The 14,208-nt window shown below is 39.2% G+C and overlaps 1 protein-coding gene across 11 annotated transcripts in view; it reads left to right on the top strand.

The window, feature by feature from the left end:
• LOC134679130 (guanine nucleotide-releasing factor 2) overlaps positions 1-14,208 on the top strand; it is a 66,203-nt gene that overhangs the window by 33,419 nt on the left and 18,576 nt on the right. For 6 of the 11 annotated variants that reach the window (XM_063537981.1, XM_063537973.1, XM_063537976.1 and 3 more), the window contains 12 exons: positions 495-603; positions 1,392-1,500; positions 2,001-2,309; positions 2,539-2,680; positions 3,944-4,024; positions 4,685-4,818; positions 7,254-7,368; positions 8,009-8,116; positions 8,232-8,345; positions 8,700-8,810; positions 10,083-10,183; positions 13,448-13,471. In XM_063537981.1, coding sequence (XP_063394051.1) covers positions 495-603; positions 1,392-1,500; positions 2,001-2,309; positions 2,539-2,680; positions 3,944-4,024; positions 4,685-4,818; positions 7,254-7,368; positions 8,009-8,116; positions 8,232-8,345; positions 8,700-8,810; positions 10,083-10,183; positions 13,448-13,471 — 1,457 coding nt within the window. The remainder of the gene's footprint in view (positions 1-494; positions 604-1,391; positions 1,501-2,000; positions 2,310-2,538; positions 2,681-3,943; positions 4,025-4,684; positions 4,819-7,253; positions 7,369-8,008; positions 8,117-8,231; positions 8,346-8,699; positions 8,811-10,082; positions 10,184-13,447; positions 13,472-14,208) is intronic. The other 5 variants (XM_063537975.1, XM_063537977.1, XM_063537979.1 and 2 more) reach the window with 4 other exon arrangements.

Raw genomic sequence — 14,208 nt, 5'->3', positions numbered from 1 at the left:
TTACACCGTGTATATTAGTGTGTATACACTGGAATGTGTAATCAGTTACATTTGTCGCGTACCGCGGTGCAAACTAAATTTTAGTTTTTCGTAATACATTCCATTCTGTGACATTACTTAAGCATTTTTAATTTACGTTAATAGTATTTCGTTATGTTGGCCTCGCAATATTCAAGTAATATGTATGCAATTTTTAATGGATAATGTGCCTATTCAGCTAAATTGATAGTAGCAACTTTTATTGGATTTAATGATTGAAAACATTGTTTACTATGAAAAAATACGTCAAGACCATGTTGATTCTAACAATCCTTATGAAGAATTGAGAAGTTCAGTGGAAGCACACATCCCTAAGTTCAAAGATTCTCATGTGTTTAGTTTAGCTATGAGCTATGTTCCGAGCTATGTTCCATATGATTTCCCGGAGGAAATCAGTGTTCTTTAAATTGTTTGCAATATCGGCGTTCCTTCGTTATTAAATGTTGTTGTTCCAGGTCGCACTCGCCGCTTAGTCCCAAGATACGCAACATGGCGTCCAAGGCATCTACGGCTGAGGAAGGGGAGTTAACACCGGCCAAAGAACTGGAGGGGCTAGTCAAAGAAGTGCGTTATTACCTACTCTTTTAAGCTATTCTTATTCGGTTAACAGTGTCGTCTGATGTCTAAGCGCTGATGGCCTAGCGGTAAGAGCGTGCGACTTTCAATCCGGAGGTCGCTAGCTCGTACCAATGAGTTTTTCGGAACTTATGTACGAATTATCATTTCATATTTACCAGTCGCTTTTCGGTGAAGGAAAACACCGTGAGGAAACCGGACTAATCCCAATAATGCCCTTAACATTGTAATGCCCTTACGGGTGCATGTTGTAAGTTAAGATATAAATAAGACCTACTGTAAACACATGTATGCAATAAATGATATGAATATGAATATAAGGTATAGCCTCTGGGTTTCGAAGGTCTAATGGCAGTCGCTTTCGTAAAAACTAGTGCCTACGCCAATTCTCGGGATTAGTTGCCAACGGGATCCCAGGCTTCCATGAGCCGCGGCACAATGCGGGGATAACACGACGAAAATGATGATGGTGAATGTCATGTGATTTCTGATCACTTCGCCGATGTCACCTTGTATAATAAACACGGCAGAAAAATTTAAGAGGCCATAAAAAGCCTCATATATTGCTTATGAAAGGAATTCTTTACACTTATTTATAAATTTAGTCATCAAACTATTTATGCGAAATACCGCGATGAAACTTTTAAGGCAATCCTCCTGTCGGCTGTCAAAAGTGCTATCGGTGCAATAAAAGAATTACTGATTTCAAAAGCACTCCTGTGTCGCGTTCTGTTTTCCAGTCAAATCATTTAATGTATGAATGTCGTCCTCCGCAGGTAACCTTCGGTTTGAAACATTTTTCCGATGTCATTACCAAGAGAAAGTTGGAAATGCTCCCCGACAACGGCACTATTGTTTTCGAATCTATCGCTAATATTCATAAAGGTAAGCTCTATAAACATAATTGTCATGAAAATTAAAATTCCTTACGATGTTATTGGTGGAATTAGACCTTGTTTTGGTGATTCTTAAGCTAATTGATTCGTCTTAATTGTCCAACTATGTATCGTTCATGCTAAGTAGGATTTAATTTTATAGGGAATTGTAAATTATACGTGGGTTTCTTTAATAGGTTTTCATTTTGAATTACGATTCAGCATTTATTTAACCATTAATCTCACTTAATTTACTTAATGAGGAACGTGGACGCATAATAATTTGAATAAGTGAAATGTGTAAAATAAGAATGAATATAATTTTTCTAGTACATATGGTGTTACTTTACCGCAGTGCTGTAATTACTAATTAGCACTTCACGTGCCTATGCCGAAAAAAAGGGCCATATGTACTGGAAAATGTTGCACATATGCAAAAATTCCTACTATTCACACTTTTCATTTATAAAATATTTGATGATACGATAACCGATGGAACATCTGTTTCAGCAATAAAGCCATACAGCGGTCGGTCGCCGTCGCTGCTGAGCGCCGTGAAGCGCCTCTGCAACGCGCTAGCGACGCTGATCCGCCTGTGCGACGAGATAGCGGCCGTGAGTCTGCGCGCGGACGCGGGCAACGAGGAGATGGACGCGTCGGCGCTGTCGGCCGAGCACGTGTCCACCGTGGTGAAAGGCGTGACGGCGGCCGTGGAGGAGGTGGCCGCCCTAGCGCAGCAGCACATGGCGCGCCCGGCGCTGTCTCCGCGACCCGCGCTCGTCTCACCGCGCGCTTCTACGCAACGGAACTCTTTGCCCGGTATGTATGCTCCTGCCAAGAGTACTAATTGGACGAGCTAGCTCTGGGGCTTTACAAGCGTGACAGCGGTCACGGAAAACACTAGATCGCCGCGGTTCGCTCTAGTTTTCCCACGCGCATCCTAATAACGGTGTAACAAGCGGCGTTGGTTATTTCTGCCCTTCTTGAGTGAGAGTTTATTTTTACTCCTCTGCACACAGCTGATTCATTGATGTTTGTAACGTTTCAGACATTCCGTTAACGCCGAAGGAGCGGTCGCTGCTGACCGGCGACGCGGGCTCGGAGTCGGCGGTGGTGCGCGCCTCGCACTCGTCCGAGTCTGTGCTCGACGCGCCCGACTCGCCGCCGCCTAAGCCGGCGCGCCCCAACAGGTTCGTTGTTACGTTATTTTGATTTTACAGTGTGACATAAGGCATAACCATATGCATATAAATCATAGTACTTATAAACGAGACGATTTTGAATTCATTTCTCAGACATTCTTAATCTTAATCTCACGAGAACATTAACGCATTCACTGTCAGGGAGAGCTACGCGTCACACATGTAACCAATACCATTATTATTTGCTATGCTTATAGCAAAAAGCGCCTACGAACACAGAACCTACCTAGAAGAGGTCGTTACAGGGTATATTAAAATAATACGCAATAAATAAAATTTTACGGTCTTACAATTTAGTGAATAGAAGGATGTATAAGCAAAATTTACAAATAGACGTAAAATTCATCTTATTCTTATTCTTGGTTTTAACATGAATATATGACACTTTTCTCCGTACGTAAAAAGTCCTGTTACACCGCAAATAGCTCTTAGTACTTGAGCAAGGTCATTAACCATAGAGTTTACGACGCCTTAAGCCAACTGATTAAATTAGTAGAAAGCCTGACTGACGAGTCTCGCGCCAACATTCGCGTATTGCTAAACAACTCTCTCGGAAGCGAAAACATAGGGCCGACGTTTACTGGTGGCCGGCTGTTTTGGAAACTATGAAAGTAAAGGCTAATATAAATATTTTCTAATAATGATGAATCACAAAATAAAAGCAACTTTAACTCATAATAAAAAAACTAAGATGTACATACAGTAAAGTGTAAAAATATGGGTGGGGCAATCATCATACTCAAAGATGGGACATATTTTTGAGTAAGTTGTATACCCCCAAGGAACTAAAACTGACAGAAATGTCAGAGTCAACTCGTTGGAAACAGGATGCGTTATTTAAAACCCTTATGTAAAAATGTTATTTGGTCGCATGTTCACATCCGTTGTTATGGAATTCGTGTCGAAAATTCTCAATACAAATTGGTATTCTACATAATTTCGAATACCGCTCTTACTACAACTTGAGGAAGATCAGACTTCGTGTTTAGACTACAGCGCGCGGTTCTTTTATGCGATAAACGCATCGTTAAACGCGATGCTTTTGACGCGATGCGCTTCCGCACAAACAAATGCTTAAGTTAAGTAGCGGGTGGCTCGATTCGTTGGCTTCCTTGAAGAAAATACATAAACCTCATGTTCGTTTCCCCATCTCCTAGCAAGGATATTAAGCATGTGAGCGTACACATGCTATAGGACTACCCCAAGTCTCAAGTGGGTGAAAGTTCTTACTGACAGATTAATATGTTGCAGGAAAATGGAGTTGGCCCCACCTCTGCCGCCCAAGCGACGCTCGGCGAATGAAAACTCCCTCATAGCACAATCCATTGACAGGTGAGTCGTTATCACTCGCTCATCAATTAGTGCACGGTTTTTGCCAACGGTGATTTGGAAACCTCTCAAAGCTAGATATGTGTAAGTTTATAAATTTAGCTTAGTATTCATTTAATGTCTTTACTTAACCTGTCTAATTAACGCCGTTATTTATTCTATAATATATAGTGCAATAAAGATTAACCCCCTTATTCATAAACGTTTACTAAAGTTGACAAGCCGATAATAATCGTTTCTCCCTTTCCGACGTATTGGTATGATGGAAAGGGACAAACGATTATTATCGGCTTGTTAACTTTAGTAGACGTTTATGAATAAAAGGGGGTAAATAAATAAATATGTCACTCGTTCGATCTTCTCGACCCGTCCTAAACAAATGGCAATACTTTGCGCGATCATTATATACCAGTGATGGGCTAATTTTCTTCATGGGGGGCCAAAATGTTTAGAAAATTTAAGTGGAGGGCCAGAATTGTAGTCATAATTTATTTTGATTTGTGATAAATTGATAATCGTGGGCCAATGCCATATACTAATTATTTCATAGGACCGGCGGCGGGCCGGATAAAATCCAATCGCGGGCCGGAGATGGCCCGCGGGCCGTACTTTGCCCACCACTGTTATATACAGTCATGAAAGTCGTGATATATTCCGTTTCAGACTGTCCCTGCAGTCTCACAGCAGCGGTTCGCTGGACTCGATGCTCAACGTGTCCAACGAGGAGGATCGTCACGCGCACGAGTCCAACAGTCACGACCGCGTCTTCGTCACGCCACCGTCTTCCGAAATAGTCGGTCAGTATTACACTGCTCTACGTCACATCTCTTATCAGATGGTGCCACAGACAAAATATCATCCAGACAGAACATAGTCGCGCTACCCCCTCTGACACGCATACGGTAATTTTACTCCATGTTACAGTCGAAAGTGTCTTTGTGTGACGTCCGTGTGTTTGAACGGACCAATCACGGGACGGGACTTCGCTCACCTCGTCCCGCGCACCCCCGCATTTTTAGCATCATCGGTTGCATGAAATAATTGCTCTAAACTCGGTCTAGAGGATTCCTAGTCTATGGATGGAGCATTATGTCTGCCACTGTCAGTCACCATGTATACACTTTCATACTAATTCACTATGACAAAGCTCGTGCATCATAGTACATTTTGGTACTTTTTTAGATTATAAATATAGGACATTATTACAAAAGTTGACTAGAAACCCCACAGTAACTTCAAGAAGGCTTGTGTTGTGGGTACAACGATATATATAATATCTATAAATACATAAATACATTGGAAAAGTCACAACTCACTAGGCTAGAACGGTCGTTTGATCCTATGCTTTTAACTGAACTGTGTAGTTAATGTTCCTGTCTGCCTTTAATCTTAGCCTTGCGAAATTGTAAGTGAATAGATTTATCAGTGGAATAATAATCTATTATTTTGTACTACTCGTACAATTCAGCCATCTGCTGACGTTGAATGTCTGCTGCTGCTGGCTGAAGTTACACGTTTATACTACATATAACTACCCTTCAGTGGCGAAGCGTCCATAGAACTCGACTCCCGTCGGCTTGTCTGATATTCATTCATGTCTTGGGCCATTTCCTTTAAACTTATGAAGAAAAGAAAGGGCCACTTAGCTACGGCTTGCCTACGAACAATCTAGACGCGCCGCCACTGATACCCTTACCATAATATGTATTATGTAGTCAGTACCGGTAACGTGAACGGCCGCGGTAAATTTTGCCACGAATATTGAACCATGGACACATGCACAATGATTTAATTTTACACACATTTTTACAACTATGTACAACTTTTCATCACTTTCTGTTCATTCTTGAACAGATTTGTAAAATCAACCTTTTCTATTTAGTTACAGTACATTGAAGTGGATATATAGGTAGAAAGCTTTGCAGTTCTTAATTCGATCACAATATTACCCTCTGATATGCATCCTAATAGAGGTGTAAAATCTAGGATATTCAATATTCACGCATTTGCATTACATCTCTTCTTGCTCGCTCGCCTTGTCAAAAGTTATTTTATTTATTCATTTATTTAGATATTTAATTCAGGCAACAAGGCCCATATTACAAATACCTTACAGACTAACATACATATGTATTTTATAAACTTAAAACTAAACACTATTTATTTAGAAGTTATGCTTGATGCGAATTTCTTTACCTTGATCTGCGCTATGCGAATGTTTTTGGGGTTCCGTACAAAAAAGGGTTCAAAGGCGACCCTATTACTAAGACTCCGCTGTCCGTATGCCCGTCTGTATGTCTGTCACCAGGCTGTATCTCATGAACCGTGACAGCTAGACAGTTGAAATTTTCACAGATGATGTATTTCTGTTGCCGCTATAACAACAAATACTTAAAAGTACGGAACCCTCGGTGGGTGAGTCCACTCGCACTTGTCAGGTTTTTTTTATTTTTAAGTAGGTATGCGTATTCCATCCATCATAAGGGGAATATTATAGTTAAGTGTAAGTTTGGGTAGCTCGCAAAGTGAATCATGTATTTGCCTTTAGTCAGCGGTGGTGATTTCACTCATGTTGTTGCCTGGATCGGTCTGTCAAGTTATTACACAGTGTTTTTTTGTATTTTTTTGCTATTATAAGGTTAGATCTATTGCATACCTATCTGGCGAATGTATGATAAGATAAGATCAAACCTTTGGTACAGCAAAGCTATTTGTAAAATTGCCTCGCATTTACATGTTACTTTTTAGCATATAATCTTATCAGCTATTTATTAAACGCGATTTTAACAGGTTTAATAGAATATTCATTCCCAAAATACAAAAAGGATAATTTAGTTAACGGAATTTCTTTCACTATTCTTCTAAACACATTTGCAAATATTTCTAGATTTTCATAAAGAAGGGCACGAAATCGAGTCACTAAGTCACAATCTCTTCGAGAAACAAAACGTCCCAACCGCCAGTTTGATATTTGTGTTTGTTAGAAAGACACAAAATTTAACAGAAGTTTCTTAAGTGTAACGAATAAGGGATTTTCACACCTGGGCTGTAACCGCGAAAATCGAAGTTCCCAAATTGCGGGGATTTTCCTCTGTCACACTAATTACGCCTTCATTGGAGTAAAAGAGAAAGATCCCCGCAATTTGCGAATGTCGGTTTTCGCGGTAGCCGCTCTGTGTTACTAGCAGGCTGACTGGCTAACAGATTGTATAAAGTGTTGTTACCCTTACAGGCATATGCAGCTGCCACAGCGGCAGCGAGATGCGCTCCTCGCTCGAGTCGCAGGAATCTCACGCCAACAGTATTCACGTACACTCGCACTCGAACCACAATCGGTACGTCCACCAGTATGTATATTGTGCTTTGTTGTTTTTAATAATTAACGTATAATCCGTTGATAACCTAAACTTACTAGCAGGAATGTTAGATACAAATGAGCTTTCCATACTACATATTTCCTATGGGCAGTACTACATAGACAAAATAGACAGTACTCTTGCCCCTTTTTTGTATTTTTGCTCCAAGAAACACTTGTGCTGCTGTTAAAAAACTTATATCTAACAAAAATATCGGTAACGACTTGACGGCCAGCATAGCGGCTTAGCTTTAGGCGCCACCGGCGGCCCAGTGTGTTGCAGCTCATAGTGGCCCATTTGAAGGGTGCGCTCGCCCTTATAACCCCTTTGAACAAATTCATTATTATAGTATATTACGGACAATATCTAGAACAGTTCCAAAAATCAAATAAAATTTCAATGAATTCATAGGATAGATTGTCTCACTTTTTTGGTTCACGATTCTAATGCCCCTAATATTACTTTTTCTCTTTTCATTTTATTTTATTATCTCTTCCTATTAGATTGCCGTTATGTAATGGATGATCAAACCCAAGTACCGTTTGGGCATTCGAGCATAAACTGTCACCGCCATTACTATTTGCCTTGTACATTTCCTTCGATTCTTAGATGTTTATTTTTGATTCAACAGTTTCTCCAATGAGTCAGGTTTCGCATCGCAGGGCCAAGCCGAAATGTCTACGGAACACAGTTTCTCGTCGACTTTCGCTTCGCACCACTACTCGAGTCACGCGGACAGGTTATTCTTTGTCACTATGTGTTATGTTTATTTTTGTGATTGTTTTTACTTGACTGTTTTATGAGTTTTTTCTTCGTTTGTAACTCTTTCACGCTTTGTGTTATTGTTTTTGCAGTAATTTTGAAAGTACACTGTATGTGAACGAAATGATGGGCACCCGTCAAAGTATTGAGAGCTTCATGAATGTACATATGACAAATGCAACCACTCATCAGTCTGTAAGCACAATGTGAGTTACCACTCTTCAATCTCGCAATTGGTTGTTAATTGCTGTGGCGGCGATTTGTTAACATTGTTGGGCCTGCCAACCGTGTCAGAAACTGAATAATTAAGAATAGTACCAGGAAATAAGTTGAATTCCCTCGGATAGTTCTAGTGTCACGCTTGGCTAGCCCGACTATAACGTGCAAGACATTTTCACTAACTTTATCGTATTAAGCATTGTTGATCTCATCGGTTATAAGTAAGGTTCGCAATATAACGAAATTGCTGGTAAAACATTTGGCTTGCAAAATGAGGGTTAATAGCTTGATGAATTCAAGGTGATATTTACGCAAGTTAAAACTGTTGTTTCGTAACTCAGGTTGCCGAGCATCACGTCAGACGAGAGCGAGGCGCCGCCCGAGCTGCCGGTGAAGACGCGGCGCAGCAACCGCGCGGACGTTCAGCAGAGCTTCCCTAACGTTGAAATCAGGTGATCACCCTACTTTACCACCTGTATGCTTTTGGTTTTGAATCTACAATCTGCACTGCATCTTTCTGAGCGGTACAAGCGAAACCAACTTACTACGTAAGATATCTGCTCCAAAAACCGCCCATCGTTATAATTTTTCTTATGTTTATTATGAACTTGCGATTTTGTCTATTGTTCTAGCGTACATAGACGCAACCCATTCACAATTATACAAGTATGGAGTATCTTGGCTTTCATGACGGCACTGTCAGGTTGTCAAATAAATTTTGTTGCGTCGGGTTTTGGTATGATCTGATTGAACAATCACTTGTTCGTTAAAGAAAATACGAAATTTTGTTTTCCTTTAATTAGGTGTTAGGAAAAAAATAGTATGTTGTAAATGTGTAAAAAAAACATCATTGTATAACGTTCTTTACGTTACCTATACGACTAATACGCATGAACAATAACAAAACATAATTAATATCTTGTTATCGTACGTACTTTAATTACGCTAACATTGAATACAAATTAGCCATCGTTTCGGTTACGTAGGCTCATGAATGTTCGGTGAACTATTTGCTACTCGTTCAAGGCAATTATTTAAATTAGCTTTCCGCGCTCTCGCATTCATCTACTTGCGATATAACTGATATAAGAGATTTACAAATATGCACGTTGTTGTTGTTATATGACGGCACCGCTATCCTAGGAAAACAAAGCTTTGCTACAGATTTGCTATAAGGCTTGTAGGAAGAGTCACATATGTACTTGTCAGGCAACAGGCATGTGTTTTAAAGCTATTAGCTGTGCCCGCGGCTCTTAGCATGGATTTTGGTCTTGACGTGAAAATAAAAAGGGATTAATTAGCGCTTAAATTTTTTACCAAAAACGACAGTCAATATACATACATACATAGTTTCGCTATGATAAATCATATTAAAGTGCATTGAAATTCGTTCCTCAATCGATTGGTTGCGAATAAATGCTAAACCAGCGGGGAGACACTCCTGACTTCGGTCGAACTCGGCTCCGTTCGGTTCAGCATTGCTCCGAGCAATTATTAGAGCTGGCACCACTTGACTTCCTTTTGCGTACACGACCACAGATAAAATAATCACTTGAATTTTGACAACCCTAAATAGCCGAAAGGGATAGTGCCATATATTAGAAAGGGATAGCATGATTCGACCTTGAACCGTTGTCAAACTTCGGGTTTGTAGGAAGTGTATTTTCTGTACGGTAGTACCATTATTTCTTCTGTGGCTAAAAGTAGTGAATGTGACATTTCAGACAAAGCCCGGTGTGCTCGCTGCACGGCGAGGCGCGGCCGCACACGCTGGCCGAGCACCACCCCACGCGGCCGCCCCCGCTGCCGCTCAAGAAGAAACACAGTCAGTATCCACTCATTTACAGATCGGCCGCGCCAACCTCACCTTTCCGTAAGGGACCTTATCCTCGATGGCGCTTACGCTATTATTAATGATGCTCCGATATAAATACAATGCCTCGTGACGCTGAGCGGCGTAAGCGCCATCGACAATAAGTTCCCTTGTCATAGATAATGCCCCAATTAAGCCTAGAAAGTGTGTCCGCACCGTTAAAACCATACCCGGCTCCTTATCTTAATATGGAACTACGTTTCTAGGTTTGAATATTTTTAGCTGTGAATTACTCATTATAAAATATAGTTTGGCTAGTTTGTCATCAGCAAAATACCAAATGAACTTATTTTTATTAGTAAGTATCTGTATCCTGTTTTAACGATTTTCATCTAGTATTATGATATGTCAATAAATCCTCCTGCTCTACTTGAACATTATAAATTCATAAATATTATTGTAATTTGATCCAAATGTCCAGAGAAAGAGAAAAAACTAATTCTAAATATTAAAAATAAGTTTTTGGCAAAAATTTCATTTTTGGTACAAGCTTTTATCGCCGACTGTACTTTTTTTCCCACAGGCAACTAATACTCATCGAGACAATTCTAAGAACCTCAAACACAATTAGGTTTCGTTGTTTTATCACAGAGTTCCTATGGCCACCTCTGGTCTCCATCATCAGATCAGCTCGATGGTACCATAATATTGCATTGTCACCCGACTTACGTATGTGTGCATAATTTCAGCTCAATCGGAAACCGGGAAGTGGATCAAATTTAACTTGCAAGATTTGATTACAGACAGACAGACAGACAGACATACAACGGTCAGGTGAAACTAAATAAAAGCTTGTAAAAGAAATGGTTGTCCCACAGACTTTTAGAGTTATCATAATCTCGTATTTTGTTATGCAAATCTAGCCAGATTATATTAAGGAATCCTAATGGATAAAATAATACTTAAATATTAATTAATACAGACGGTGTGGAACTGACTAACCTCGATCGGTTTAGGACTAAGTGCCTTAATACAAAATAAAATAACGAGACACAGGAATCCGCGGGGAAATTGGGAATTAAGACTTTGTTTGGCACTTATGGTACTAATTGAAACAAAATTTAGGCTGTTTTAAAACAATTATTTTGTTTTAATTAGTACCTTAAGTGCACAAACATAAAGTCTTAATTCACAATTTGCCCCGCGGATTCCAATGTCTGAAAATAACATATTGAAAGTTAAATGAATGAGCTAATCTATATCTTCATATCATATGTATCTAACTTGCAACATCTTAAAGTGAATGATTAGTATCTGCTAGATGTACAAACTAAATTGAATTAATGTTTAGCTCCCATTTTAACCTTGATGCAATATTGGTATGTACTTGTTTATACGATGTACATACAATCGATAATCCTGAAAAATTGAAACCCACTTATTATTACTATTGTGTCCATGTACGAAAACATATTGAAAAAAAGATAGATGCTAGCCATCACAACCATCGTGAGTAAGAGCGCAGAGTCCCGGCAGACTAAACCGGCTTCGGCAGAAACTAACTACTATTACATTTGCCTGTAGGCATAGCACAGGAGGACTGCGACAGTTTTTTGCCCGCGAGATAGACTACACTTCCCTCTCTAATTAACACAATTAGAAAAAGACGGGTAATCTATCTTGCGCTATGCCTCCAAGCATAAGTATAGCAAGAGACTGCCGCGGCGCTCCTGTGCTAAGCCCATTGAAGGTTTCTGTAATGCTGGAGCATTAATGTAGCGGCGTTACTGCGTGGACGATGATGTTGACGATATCCGATTATCACCTTTACATGAAACTACCATAATACGGAGTGTCTCTTTTGGAGTACCTATCATTTAAAACAACATCTGCGAGTAAGTCAAACGACTCTTCGTGAACATATTGTGTTCTTCTAAAATGATTGATGAAATTACATTTTGCGAAAGTTGTTTTGTTGAATTCTAATAATGATAGATAGTTTTGTGAAGCGGTTGGGGTTGTTATATTGAATAAGAGAATTAAAATTTATCGCTCAAGTGCATGGAATGCATACACTCAACTAAGTCTTAAAGCCATAAAAAAGAAACTTTTTATAGGTATACTGAATAGAGGTTACACCTTTCTGAGCAACGCTTGTTATGTCGGGGTCAAGTATAGGAGATATTTGCAGTCTTGTTACTAAATTACAAGGAAGGTGTAACAAGCTCTTAAAAGTTTATACCGAGTGAAAGCTGGATGTAATGTTTACAAATAGGTAGTTATTGCCAAAATCTGGCAGGGTCGTGGCTATTTTATATTCATATATATCTATATCTTGTTTTCATGACTAATGATTGTAACGACTTAAAGCGCAATATCAAATTTTCAGGCTTTAGAGTTGAAAATGAAACTTAGAGTTAATTTAATATCTCAAAAACCATTTTATAAACATATTTATATAGCAGACAAGTACGCACATCACTGTCACCAACTGGATTTTGTTGCAACAGGCGTTTAAAACTAATAACATGATCAATCATTGTTATTTTCCAACTGGATTGTCTAACAATTCGCACCTAATATTGCTGTCACTGGCTCTCGTCTATTCATAATAATCATAATGTTGGGCCTTTATTATTAACATATTTCACTTAAATATAAATATTGACCATTTGACCATTATGCCGTGTACACTTGCACAATATCATTCATCACGAGTAATAAAGTATTACAAAAGCTTTTCCGTAACTTTTGGATTTGAAAGCAAAAGTTTTAACTGTCGCGTTTACTGAAGGCTGAACTATGATTGATACTGAGAAAATAAACATGAATTCGTACCTTTAATATTGTCAAATGAAGTCAATTTGATTTTTGTTGTCACAATTACTGTTTCTAAATGCACCACCGTAAAATATGTCGCTCTATGCCAGTCAAACTTTTTAACTTGGCGGTACGAACTCTTGTTCATTTTTTCTTGTCTATTAGTTCAGTTATCCGCGGGTGGTAGACACTAAAACAAATTTAAATTCAACCTTTTAACCGTCCAGACGACATATACTAGACTCGCTGTTTTAACTCTTCTCATAATTTACAATAGGTGTTACTTAGTTGGTCTATTTGTCTATACGATAACGGCGATTATAAGGTTGAATGAAAAACACTAACGAATCATGCACATTTGTCTTGTGAACACGTCAAAAGTTCAGACGGTCAAATCGTATACAATAAGGGGGTTATAACGGCATGTTTGTCTGTTGTGCCGGTGCGGTGCCGCAGTGTTTCAAAGCGTCGCATACAGCGGTGAGTGGAATGCATGCAAGCGCTACACAGCTCCAACTCATCTCGCTTCCATTGGCTCGGTTGTTGGAGCTTTTACTCCTTCGATTCTAGTACTCCATTTAGCAGCATTTTTCACCATTTCAGGATCGATATCTGCGTTTATAACTGTGTATATATAATATAACCAGTATTTCCGTTATAAACGGCCTGGGTTCTATAAGTCCGACGTCGACACATAGTTTTCACATAGTTATCAGTTTATCACAGTCACACTCCAAATGCAGACTACCTGGAGGTTCATCTGCGTGCTTTTAGCGGTTTTCACAGCTTTTACCACTGACATATAGATCTAAGACACAGCCTCACTTAGTTTGCTTTCTTGTTCTTGTGAAAGATAGTACTATGAACTAAGGCTTACTTCTAACGACTTTGGAATTTAATCTGCACTATAGAGGTGATGAAGTCTTAGGGCGCTTCATAGTATAAATGTGTCCAAAACACCTTCGTCGTGTTCTTTAGTTTTAACATAAAATTTTATCTTTTGTTGTTTAAATTTTAATTGTTTGCAAACAACCTGGTTTTATGTTGAAATTTGTGCTCAAGGGTGTCTCAGGATAGCCGCATATGGAAAACTCCTCGCTACGCATAACATAACATAATTGTATTTTAGAACTCGTTTGATTGCATTACACGTTTGTATTAGTTTTCTAGACAGTCAGTGACCTTTGTTACGCTTTGGCCTTTTATGTAATGTAAGC

This window comes from Cydia fagiglandana, chromosome Z (assembly GCF_963556715.1).
Source record: "Cydia fagiglandana chromosome Z, ilCydFagi1.1, whole genome shotgun sequence".
Taxonomy (NCBI): Eukaryota; Metazoa; Arthropoda; class Insecta; order Lepidoptera; family Tortricidae; genus Cydia; species Cydia fagiglandana.
Note: the sequence above shows the minus strand (reverse complement) of the source record. Positions and strands in the feature narration are given on the sequence as shown.